General features: G+C 40.5%; 1 protein-coding gene across 3 annotated transcripts in view; it reads left to right on the forward strand.

Moving 5' to 3' along the window:
* LOC121727360 (vacuolar protein sorting-associated protein 13) overlaps nt 1-11,574 on the forward strand; it is an 88,068-nt gene extending 76,494 nt beyond the window's left edge. For all 3 annotated transcript variants that reach the window (XM_042115149.1, XM_042115148.1, XM_042115150.1), the window contains 7 exons: nt 1,034-1,183; nt 1,510-1,599; nt 3,679-3,848; nt 7,605-7,731; nt 8,648-8,773; nt 9,208-9,362; nt 10,365-11,574. In XM_042115149.1, the coding sequence (XP_041971083.1) occupies nt 1,034-1,183; nt 1,510-1,599; nt 3,679-3,848; nt 7,605-7,731; nt 8,648-8,773; nt 9,208-9,362; nt 10,365-10,410 (864 nt within the window). In that variant the 3' untranslated portion in view covers nt 10,411-11,574. The remainder of the gene's footprint in view (nt 1-1,033; nt 1,184-1,509; nt 1,600-3,678; nt 3,849-7,604; nt 7,732-8,647; nt 8,774-9,207; nt 9,363-10,364) is intronic.
* The last annotated feature ends 1,891 nt before the right edge of the window (nt 11,575-13,465 follow it).

The following is a 13,465-nucleotide window of genomic DNA, read 5'->3' on the forward strand; positions in this document are numbered from 1 at the left end:
TATTTATTTTTAAGTTAACATTAAATATCTCTGAGCGTGGCTCTTAGATTGCGTTTTTAACAGAGCTGCGTAGGATTGAGTTATTAAAATCCTACAGAATTGCTGCGCCTAGCGATGTCAGGCAAATGAAGCAACAAAAAATATGTGCGGCACTCGGGGACTGCCGCGGTAAAGCTATTGCATAGCATTTTTTATCAACTTACGCAATTACAATTCGCGCACGTCTAGTCGCATGCACACAAACACGTTAAACGGTGCACGGCAACACCGCACTGATTGGCACAGCGGTGGAGCAACCGCTGTGCCGGTACTGTTTCGTAACGAACGGGGGTTGATAAGTTATTTTCGTTACGAAATTTCTTGATTCGGTCGCCACGCTCTAAGCCCACGATAAAAGCTATTGCAATAGCTTAAATAAACGCTTTCCTCGCAACGCAGCACCAGTGAAACCACTACGTTGCAGTGAAGAGACGCGACACGTCACTTCCAAATATTCGATCTTTATATCAAATCATATGAGCTAAGCCGCACTACGCGGCAAAAGTGTAACACAACACGAAACGAGCTAGGGAACCAATAGGCCTACTACGAAACCGGGCCCGTACCTCGAAAAGGTTTTTTTACTCAAACAATCGTACGAAAATGTTTCGTCCTACTCTAACAAACGTGAAATGACGTTGTTAGAGCAGGACGCGGCATTCTCGTCCGATTGTTTGAGTCTCAAAAAGGTTTCGTAGTAGACCTACCGTTTTGAGACTCAAACAATCGGCTGAGAATGCCGCGTCCTGCTCTAACATCGTAATTTCTCGTTTGTTAGAGTAGGACGCGGCATTCTCGTACGATTGTTTGAGCCTCAAAACGGTTTCGTGGTACGGCCCCTGAAATGTCGCGTCGCGAGGCTGCAGCGTTATGTCGCTTACTGCCGCACCCAGAGACATTTTTATGATTAACCTGAGTTTGACAGATAATGTATGAGGATTACTGACTGCGGCTGTAAGTGTGGTCACGTCTTTAATGTGTATTATGTTATCAGGGCGCGATCCAAGGTCCGGGCGAGTTCGCGGAGGGTCTGATGCTGGGCGTGCGCTCGCTGGTGGGGCACACGGTGGGCGGGGCGGCGGGTGCCGTGTCGCGCATCACCGGCGCCATGGGACACGGCCTGGCCGCGCTCTCCTTCGACAAGGTATTTTTTACGGGCAAATGGCCCACCACACATTTCCACCACTGCAACTCCTGTGTCGTCAGAATCAACAGTGGTAACCAACCACGAAAACCCTTTTATATGATCTCAGGGGTGCCCGAGGGACAAGCTAAATCTGTTTTGGGACCCGCAACGAAATTAATCAGAAGAAAGGTAGATACGACAAGATAATATTATATAATATTATTGGTATATTGTCAAGGTGTTATAAGTTATTGTAGGCATACCAATTACCATATCTTAAGGTGACTTGAAATGACCAACTCCTTAATTCTTGTTTCATTTAATTGTATTTTAAACGTTTACAGGAATACCAGCGGCGGCGACGTGACAACATCAACAAACCGCCCGCCAACTTACAAGAAGGTCTAGCGCGCAGTGGAAAGGGTCTCGTTATGGTACGTATCATATTACGTTCATAATCTCTACTTAAGAATATTTTATCGAATTCGGTTTAAAAATTGACACAACAACAACAATTATTATTATGAACATCTATATGTGGACTACCGATTCGGGAAATAAACCGGCGAGAAGGACCGGTGTAAGAAACTCGCAAATAGAATTAAACCTTCAAAACTTTTGAGTGGAGTGCTATTCCATTTTTATTTCTTATGAATGATGGATGAATAGCCCGCAGACAAATATGAAAAAAGTAAAATATAACCTTCTCCTTTTTGGAAGTCGGTTAAAAAGTACGGTACCTCACTACATCAGCTATTTACCAAAAAAAGTCCCGACAAAATAGCTCCAGCCGTTTCAGAGATAAGCCGGAACAAACAGACAGACAGACATACAGACAAAAATTGTAAAAATTTGTTGTTTTGGTGCAAAAAATGCAAATAGTAAAAACAGTTCTTTCAATATAACAAACAAACAATCCAATTTTCTCCAATTTTATTTACATGTATATGTATAGAATTATGCATACATCGCAATATTGTATAAATAAGAGAGGATACTTTGTACCCAAAAGACGCGCAGCGCTATTACTAGAACATCTGACCCTGTATCCCCTAAATCTATACTTCTAACCTTTAAAGTAGTAAAAAAAATATTAAAATCTATAGTTGTGGTCTGGGCCCGTACCACGAAACGGTTTTGAGACTCAAACAATCGTACGAGAATGTTGCGTCCTACTCTAACAAACGGGCAATGACGTTGTTAGAGCAGGACGTGGCATTCTCGTCCAATTGTTTGAGTCTCAAAACCGTTTCGTGGTACGGGCCCTGAACGTAAAGCGTCCTTGTAACTTGCGTTGTCTTGCTAGACGATCCAGATCGAACTTTTTCAATCACAAACAGTGTGTCACGGGCGTGTTTTCTAAGCTGATAGAGGGCGCCAGGGGTACCAAGAAGGTTACTCAAATGGATCTAATATTAAGACTTTGCTATCAGCTGTTTGTCACCAATCACCATTAACTACTGTATGTCTTGTAAAACAGCCAAAACTTTTGTCTCAGCCGTGAGATGTAACGGTAACTTATTATTGCCGCGAGCGACCGCGACCGACAAAAATTCAAGTAAAATGCCTCTTTATGGTTGTAGGTTTCATTTTACTCTACGCCACACGCGGCAGCATGGCTCGCCAATTATAATAAAATATAAATAAAATAAAAATAGTTTTATTTCCGAATAGATTTGTAACAAATACTTTCAGAACGTTGATGCTAATGGTGCCTACCACCGGTTCGGGAACTATCCCGGCGAGAAGAACCGGCGTAAGAAACTCGCACGGGGTCCCACTTTTTACTAAAAAAGTGAAAAAAAAAATTAATCTTTTTAAAATAAAATTTACAATTGTAACTTAAAATTATACAATGTCAACATCCATACATAATTGTAAGTCATAATATAATAGTGTAGAAGTAGCCTTGCAAGGAGCCATCCTACTCCCAAGATGTGTCATCGTTTATGAAATCATTGACCTAATAATAGGCTTTGGCACACAAACGTTCTTTGACTACTTTTTTAAATTTATTAATCGAAAAATTTTGAACGTTTTTCGATCGGGATTTTATTGTACAGGCGTATACATGGACCTTTAAACGATTTACTAACTTTACTAAGTCTGATCATCGGCAAATCCAGCTTGTGCTTATTTCTGGTGTTCCTACAATGAATGTCACTTTTAGCTATAAATTTACTTATATTTTTTCTAACATATATTACATTATCCAAAATGTATTGAGAAGCAACAGTTAGAATACCAATTTCTTTAAATTTATCTCTCAGAGATTCAAAAGAAGACATTTTATAAATAGAGCGTATGGCTCGCTTCTGCAGCACAAATATTGTATTAATGTCGGCAGCGTTTCCCCATAAAATTCGCCACACACATGTCAGTAGAAAATGATACCTATAGTCTACGCCATAAAGTGGCATTTTATGTGGTTCTTTGTCAGTCGCGACTCGCGAGTGGCGCACTTCGGATCGGAAAGTTCCTCCGGCTCATAAAACTTTTTAAATCACAAACAGGGTGTAGTAGACGGCGTGACCGGCGTGTTCACTAAGCCGATAGAGGGCGCCAGGGACGAGGGAGTTGAAGGGTTCTTTAAGGGTCTCGGCATGGGCGCCGTAGGGCTATTCGCGCGCCCCACCGCTGGAGTAGTGGACTTCGCCTCGGGCTCCTTTGATGCCGTTAAGAGGTGATACGCATGGCTTCGTCGGTGATGGAATTTGTGACTAACATTTGCATGTATATTATTGTGCATTTATCAGTCGTACTCAGATACATTTTAATGGTGTTTAAGAGGGCGACTAACCCCAAAAATCAAAAATGCCAGGTGAAAAAGGACGACGCGGATTCATCGCCAAATTAGTTTTTTCTCAATAACTCGATAAATATACAACATTTTAAAAATCCGCTAGGTCGATCTCTCAAAGATGGAATTGTATACAATGTGTTAAAATATTACTTAATATTTTAACACATTGTATACATTAGTATTATGTTTAACTTAGTATTATAATTAATTTAGTTCAATGCACGGTTATGGCAATAAATAAAAAATTCGTGAAAATTAGATGTATCTTTGTGATTTTTTTCAATCGAGAAAATTTTAAGATATCGTGTTTTTGCTCAGATCGAATTCTCGGAAATATAATGTAGTACCTAATTTTAGAAAATGAAATAATTCGAGGCTTATTTTCAACTATAAAAATGAATTATAAAATCGAAACTTTAGGGTTAGTCGCCCCCTTAACGTTAAAATGAAGAGTTTGACAGACAATTATGCGTGTTGAGGCTTGGGTAAAAATCTTCATTTAATTACAGTAAAATAATGTATTAATCGTCTCTGAGTGCGGCAGTTTATCTTCTTACGCTGGTATATCCAATTCAGGGTTATGGAGTCTTTTTCCTTGTAATTAACACTTGCACGTATTGATTTTTATGGTGTATTTATTAATCGTCTTTATTTTTGTAATTTATATTATGTAATGTTGATTTTAAATTGTAGGCATGTGCAATGTTTATTGAGTAGATGAAGATTAATCGCGGCAAAAAAATCGCACCGCGCCTATCGTTGACCAACCTGAAACAGTGGTCGCAGTTGTCTAGGCGTGTCTAACGGCCGGGACACATAAACACGACACGACGTCGTGTCGTACCACGACGCGGCGTCGTTTCACGATGCCACGTCGTGTCGTGGGAATCCACGACGAGCATCGTAAAAAACGTCGTGTCGTGTCGCGTCGTAGAAACTCACGATGTCATCTTTGAATTTCTACGACGCGACGTCGTGCGACGCGTCACGATGCGTCTTCTTTGAATTTCTACGTAAGTTTCTACGACGCGACGTCGTGCCGTGTATCGTGGCACATTACGACGTCGCGTCGTAGTTTTTGACGATGCTCGTCGTGGATTCCCACGACACGACGTCGCATCGTGAAACGTGGTATGACACGACGTCGTATCGTGTTTATGTGTCCCGGCTCTAAGGCACCGGTGCATCGTGTATTGTCGTTTCTCTCTAATGCTGTTAATTTAAATGGACGATCAGAGTGCCACCTCCAAACGTTAGCCCCCTACTAATTTTTGGCAATATGCGTGGCGGCCGAAAAGGAAGATCTTCTGACCGAGCGAGATAGCATACTCTGTCAGGTTGTACCCTGTACAAAACGCAGTAAGAAGAGAATAAAATAGAATCAGGCGTTACTTTGCAGAAATCCATAGGCACAGGCATGCGTACAGCACCTCCCTCTCCCACACTGTCCATTCGTACACTCGCATGCAAGAACCTGCAAACACCACCACCACACAAGCTATAATGTTAACAAATTCTTGCAAGTCCTATCAACACCATGCAAGTTGAAAACCTCAGAGGTTTTCAACCACTATCTACTTACAGGTTGAGGTTTAACTCGCAGAATATTGCTGAAAATAATAACACTAAAGAGATTATGTCTTCTTCCGTGCGTTTTCTTTCTGCTGCGCACTGTAAAACTCTGGAATGAACTGTCACCAGCCGTATTTCCGGACCAATACTACCTACAAACCTTCAAGAAGAGAGCGTATTCCCTCTTAAAAGGCCGGCAACGCGCTTCTCTGATGTTACGAGTGTCCTTAGGCAACGGTAGTTATCCATCAGGTAACCCGTTTGCTCGTTTGCCCCCTTATTTTATATAAAAAAAGAAAGAGCTTCCGACCGAGCGAGGTAGCGTGCAAGGTTAGGTTGTACCCTGTCTTATTACTTAGAGAAGAAAGTTTTATCGCACTATGCGTATAGGGCGTCGTGGAGGGAGTGAGCGGCGTAGTGACGCAGCCGCTGCGGGGGGCTATGGCGGGGGGCGGGGCGTACGCGGTCGCGGGGGGCGTGGCTGCGGGGCTCGGGCGGGGCGCCGCGGGCCTCTTGATCCGCCCCCTAGCCGGCCTCGTCGACTGCACGTCGCTCCTACTCGCAGTCGTCACGAGGTTCTTTAGTGTGGCCGATGCTGCTAGTTTACACTATACTAGATGACGCCCGCAACTTACGCCAAATTCGTTTATAGCGCGGGAACCGTTCAATTTTCCGGGATAAAAAGTTTCCTATGTCCTTTCCCGGGACTCAAAGTATCTGCATACCAAATTTCAGCAAAATCGGTTCAGCCGTTTGGGCGTGAAGAGGTAACAGACAGACAGACAGACAGACATGCACACTTTCGCATTTATAATATTTAGGGCCTGTTCCGCCACTTTCTGATAAAGTGCCTAATAGGCTATTCACAACTTTTTTGATAGATTCTCCATACTTGATCTGTCAAGTTAATTGGTGGATAGCCTTATCAGGAAGTGATGAAACAGGCCGTAAGTAAAGTTAAATATGGATGATGAACGTTAAATCGTTTCGTGAATTGTAATTAATGATACGATGTAGGCGGTAATACTCGTCGTCTTTTCATAAGCTTATAGTATAAATGGAATGATATTTTCCCCTTTATCTAAAAAAAATGTGGCAATATGTAGATAGAAAAGTTATTAAAACTATTATTTTTCTTAGTGGTAAAATTAAAACTAGCAGCATCGTTGACCAAATTGGCTAGTGGTCGTGGGTAGTGCTAGGCAAATTAAATTCACACTCATAATTTTCAAAATCGGGCGTTTCATTTGAACTATATACTTCCCAGTCATCATTAATAGTGGAAAGGAATCACAGTAGATTAGATTAGAATATTAAATAAAATGTTACAGCATAATGCGTTTTGAAGTAGTACTTTTGCGGTTTAGAGAAAAAGTATGTAACGGTGCTTGAGTTGTATGTTATTAAGACGGTGTCAATAATGCTTGCATGAAATACAACCTCACAAGGATATTTTGGCGCGTAGCTAAACTGAAGGCAATGAAACCATATTGTAATGTTTCAATTGACTTACAGCTTTCTTCGGTCAATTTCATCAAAATATTATTTTGCTTGTAGCCAAAACATCTTTGAAGGTTTTGGCTAATATAATGTACCTAGATGCTTTTATGTTTGTGTTTAGATTGTATAAATTTTTAATGTAGTAACAATATTACTATGTGACAAAAAGGTAAGTGAACTGGAATATCCTTTTGAGTTTAAACATTGTGAAGTAATAACCATTATAGCTGTATAGTAACTTCACAATGATTTGAATTTAACAAATTTGTACAGACTTCTTTACTAATTTAAAAAAATATAAAATCCTACATGTTAATACAAAAATCTTGAAGTTGCATAGAAGCTTTTCAGTTTTTAAATCTTTTATAACATAGTTATAGTCATTATATTTTTTTTATTTTGATAAGTTGACAGAAAAGGACAAAAATCGATACTACTGGTATGGTAAAAAGTTCTTAAATTTACCTCGATCGCGAAAATCGCAGACACAATAGATTTTCAATTGTTATGCGACAGCCGGGTGCCGCTTGGGGATTGACGGGTTAACTTAAGCTTGTTGTTCAGGGCTGCGGACTTATCTGAGGAGGTGACGAAGCGCCGTGCGGCGCGCTACCTGCAGCCCGACTCCGGAGTAAGACCCTACTCGAGGTCACAGGCCGAGGGATACAAACTGCTCTCTGAACTGGAAAAGGTACAGTACTTTGTGTATAAGTAAGGTAAGGTATGTACAAGCACAGACATAGATCAAGATAGATACCGCATGTGTATGTAAGACTGTAAGTACTTCGCGTGGTATATCGCGTTCCGAGTCTTTCGAAAGTCTGTTCTTTAGTCTGATATCAGAATCGGACGTCAATCGGAATTTTAAAAATGCCTAAATGCCTAACAGTGCCGTATTGAGCTATAGAAATTCGAATAGAAACGTTGGCCTGGATAATGGACACGTTTCTTATCATCGGTACGTCACAGTACGTAGGAAGAAAGTGGCACGCTCGTTTTCATACAAATGAAGGGACATGCGGTATCTATCTTGATCTATGTCTGTGGGTACAAGTAGGGTGAAGGTACAGACTTTGGTTGCCTGCACAATGGACGGATCAACTTTACTTACTTTAACTTTCGGAGCCGTTGTCCCCAGATGCGACCAAATTATACTATTGTCTGGATCTGTCACTTGTGTAGGAAACACTGTGTTCACCTATGAGGCTTATATTAACACTTAGTGTTAAAAGCCTCATAAAAAAAGATTTTAAAAAATGTACAGTAGTCAGTGACGCTAAGGCCGGCCATAGACGGACCGGCCCGGATCGACGGACGGACCGGATTTTTCAGCCGAAACCGACTGCAAAATGCGGTTGCCGCATAGCGATCTGCAGTTTTCATACTAATTTCATATCCGCAATACACGGAATGCTCAAGCAGTTCTTGAGCGGTCAGAGCAGTCGTTCAACGCGACCGCTCTTATAGAGATTCGGTCCCGACTCCCGACTGCAACTTGCCGTCCGTCTATGGCCAGTCTTAGTGTCTGACCTTATTTGGAAATACATCATTTTGTAGCGTTTAATAATATAATTTAAAAAATATATTATTTTTTCTGTAACGTATAGGGCAAGTTCGTGTCGACGGACACGTACGAGGCGCACGTGTGGACGGTGGCGGGGCGCGAGGCGGCGCTGTGCACGGACAAACGGCTGCTCTACCTCGAGCGGAACACGGTCTTCGGCGGGTGGCAGGTACAGTTTGCTCTACTTTACACGTTCATTTAGTATAGAGACGTAGAGTAAGTTCACACGGCACAATCCTGCACGGTGTGAATAATAATAATATCTGTGGACGCTTCATACAACGTCAGTCTGGCCCTGTGGTAAGTACTTCAAGGATTATTTTAAGACTAAAATACTCGATAACGGCCGAATCGATTATGCTAATAATCGATTCGGCCGTTATCGAGTTAAAGCGTTACTAACACAATTATTGGAAATCCATTTTTATATAATACAAGCTGTCCCGGTGAACTTCGTGTCACTTTAAAACCTTCCCTGGACTTCTACGAATATTTTAAGACTAAAATCAGCCCAATCGCATCAGCCGTATTCGAGTTTTAGCGCGACTAACACATTTGAAATTCCATTTAGATATATAGATATTTTTCATTGTCGTATCACAGATCGTGTGGTCATACCTGTGGTCGGAGCTGCCGGACGTGCCGACGGCGACGGCGAAGGGGGTGTACGTGCCGACCGCCAAGCGGAAAGTCCTCGGCATGTTCCCGAGCTCGGCGGCCGGCAAACTCATACTGCTCTACGACGAGCCGCAGCGGAGGTAACTTGAACATCTTAGGGGCGATTTCACCAAAGAAATGGAACGCGTTCATTGCACACTATACCGGTTCTAATCGTATAAACGCGATTATAACATCGAATTGCATTTCACCAACATAAACTAAACGCGTTCACAGCAAATCCTAGTTTTATCTTCTGAACGCCCAAAGTCCTAAGTTTAACGTCATAAAACCCGTTCAAGCCCTGTCAGTGTCATGTCATGGCGGAACGAAAAACATAGACAAAAGAAATGTCAAGATGACAGTTTCGACACATGCATTTGGTTATGTATGTATTGTTTCCTGCTATTTTGTAGTTAAATTAACGTGAAATGGCTTTAAAATGATGAAAACATGTAAAATAATCGCGTGAAATCCATTTTTGAAACAGAACGAGATTTACGTCACCGCGTGAACGCGTTCAATGAGAACTAAGTTTTATAAAACGAAGTTTTGAGTTTGCCTGGTGAAATCCCACCTTGGGCCCTTTTCCTGTCATGGGCGGAATGTGACTTTCATGTACGTGACAATATTCATTGTTGGATGACATCCATCTTCACATGATCACGAAAATTGATCATCTGAAGCTCTGTGCTTCATGGAGGCGATGGAAGTTGGCGTAGCCGAGGACCGTTTATAGTCTGAGTTTGTCGGAGCGGAGGACACTACCGTGTCTGGCGTCCACACAACTAGCGCCTCTGCTTCCTCTTCTCAGGCTGGAGATGGTGCTACCGTCTCTAAAAGAAGAAGGCAACTCAGTGGGGCGGCCAAGAGACACATGGAGTGGTGGATGGCAAGGGGTAAGAGCCTCGTAGAGGCAAATACCCTTTGTCAGAAACCACTCATCTGCATCCTAACATTTCATAGATGATTTTCCTTTCATGCGGACACGTGCGGACCATTTCTGCGCGCTGATGGAAATTCGCGTGACAGAAGAAAAGCCCTTATTTTAGGATCTTAACTTTAGTTTTCTTTCTTTTACATTTTTTTTTTCATATTTTCAGGTACCTACTGGCACAGTGCCAGCGTCTCATAGCCCAGGCCCGTTGACGCCGGGACGTAGAAAGCGGTCCCGAGCACGGTCCCTTTCTACAGTTACACACCCGCGGTCCTACGGGACTTCTACGCTTCCCACAGTTCGATACCGGCGGTCCTACGGGTCTTCTACGCGTCCTACAGTTCGACACCCGCGCCGCGTTCCACGCACTCGCCTATTATCTGAATTTACACCATCTTAACTTAGGTTTTCACTGAATGTCTAGGTTCCCAACTCAGGGAGATTTAATGATTTCACTATGCTAAAGATTGACATGCACCATACGTTTAATTAAACTTACCCTTAATGTAATCATTAAATGTCTCTGAGTGCGTTAAATGCCTTTCGATCCTTCGCGACCGCGACCCGTGACAATATCTCCTCTATGAATAAGTGAAAACTACCCCATCATTGGCAGGCATCCTACTGTTGGCACCGCAGAATTTTGTTTGCAAATCCTATTGCCATTGAAAAGTTTTTAAGAGGCTGTTTCACCACTTACTGATAAGTGCCGGATAGCATAGGCTATCCACAACTTATTTGACAGGTACTGCATCCTCTATCTGTCAGATAAGTTGTGGATAGCGTATCCCGCACTTATCAGGAAGTGGTGAAACAGGCCTTGAGTATTGTGAACGCTGGGGCCAATAATAGCGTGTTCGTTATATGGGGCATTAAACTATTATATCGGCATGCGTCGCGCGTGCTGCATAGTACCTTAATACGCTAACTTATGATAGTTATTTGTGAAATTTGTTTTTTATTTTTTACGGTTATTTAATACCGGCGAAAATATACTACTTTATAATACTCGAAGTCAAGTATGGCTGCTGTAAAATATGTAATGATTAAAGTTACGTTAAAACGTTTCGCCCAATCTATATTTCAGTTTATAATTTTAAAAAAAACTCCACAGCCGAACATATAACCTCCTCCTTTTTGGAAGTCGGTTAAAAACTACATTACTACCGACTATTCCACCATTACTGGCTTGCTAATAAATAGCATATTAGTCGCTGAATTTGAAAAACGAGTAATATGTGCCTATAGAACTACTCTGTGTCCTAAAGAGTGTATTTTTCACGATTATTTTCTGACTTTACAATTTTCATAATGCGAAACGTTTTAATAACTAACTGACGCACTCAGAGACGAACATTTAAATGTAATTAATTAAAAAATTTGACATAAATGCTTTATCACATTACATTATTTGTCAAACTCTTTATTATGTTGAAGTTAAACAATGATGAAATACTCAAAGCAGATATGTTACTACCGCGCGCGCTTGAAGATTCAAATACGGCCCAATTGGGCCGTCTGTTGTTTAGTCTGCATCGAGCGCAGTCACGAACGTGTCGCGTCTTGTCTTACCTACATAAATTGAAAATGATGTCGTACGCGTTTCGAAAATGTACGGTACCAATTATTATGACTCAAAAAAAAACAAAATACATGGAATCTCTTACCACATGTCTTGATTGCAACAAATACCTCGATTATTTACATTTTCAATTATTTTTTTCTAACAATCTGGAAAAAATCGAATTTTCGTCATAGCTCAGGCGAAGAAAGAGACAGCGATACGATTCGATGTTTAAAAATAGAACTGTCTCTTTTATGTAAATGATTTTTCGTATCTTTTGTTTCACTTATCTGTCAAATTTGTCAATGTTTGCAATTTTGAATTTGAAAATTGTTCGGAAGAGATTTAAGCCGGAATAGTATGGACGTAACAGATCTGTATAAGTAGAACATCATTGAAGTTAAATCATAATAAAATTTCTCTGAGTTCGGCATTTAGACCCCTAAATTAAGAAAAAATATTTACACCACATTTAAGCTATTGAGCTAATCGTATGGCCGTCTCTGTCTGATGTGTTTGGAAAGCCGCTTGACGAATAAAGACGGCAACATAATATAAGCGTGATTTGAATATTTTCTTAATCATTATTGTTGTCATTGTCATATAATATAATGTATATCATATAGTATGCAGTATCACATGACAATTTAAGAAATATATTGGATGTTAGAATATTTTACTCCACTTTAAAATATGTATCAAATTGTTATAAATTATGATATTTATATTGTCTATCCGGCTTCAAAATGCAAAGCACTGAAAATTGAACTCAACATAGTTCTAATAGAGCTAAAGATCTAAGTGTAAATTCTTAAGCTGTCTTGTTGTTCTTTGTGTCTTGTTCTTTGATTTTCATCTCGTAACAGCACAGAGTTTTATTTACAATGCTCTGATTTTTCCCGTATCTGGGATTCCAATTTTGCTTAAGGTCTACTCCACATTAGGGTGGGTTGCACCAGAAGCGTTGTTATAATTACAGTTATGGTCAAAGTTAAGGTTAACTTTAACAATGACCACAGAATTTGATAGATGTCTGTTGCTAAAGTTAATGAGGTTGAGAGTATAAAAAATAAAATATCCATGCAAATTGACAGGAAGAAATAATTTGTTATGGCAACCATGTGACCCTTGTCTTTTATTTTTAACCAAGCGAAATTGCGCGGTTAAGGTTATCGTCAAATATCGCGTCCGTTATTGACTGTAACAGTTCATTTGACATTTTGTTATAGTTAAAGTTACTTATAGGTAAAGTAAGTTGGTGCAATCCACCCTGGTGTGGGTGGGTGGTGAAACATCCTCTTATGCTAAGTATACATGAAGAAACTGACACTCGACCGAAATGTCGACACTAGTGTCGTTTGCGTCCTCTACTACATCTGCAACTAATTACTGTCGAGGCAGTGTACACACACAGACAATCCATGTATATGTTACCGTTAATGTGCGTAAACCAGTTAGACTTCAGATTAACAAGGTATACTGCAGATTATCTGGGTGAGTCAGTTAAAGTGGAAGAAGTTTATTCTATTCTCATTACATTACATAAAACAGGTACTTGTTTGAATAAAACATGTTATTTAGTTGTAGAGAATTATTTAACATATTTTTTTAGACATAAAGAAATAAATTATTAATTTTTAAGTAAAATGTTACTCCACTAATAAAATAATATAACAGATCGTATCAACTAAAAAAACCAATCA

The sequence above is a fragment of the Aricia agestis genome, chromosome 5, assembly GCF_905147365.1.
Source record: "Aricia agestis chromosome 5, ilAriAges1.1, whole genome shotgun sequence".
NCBI lineage: Eukaryota > Metazoa > Arthropoda > Insecta > Lepidoptera > Lycaenidae > Aricia > Aricia agestis.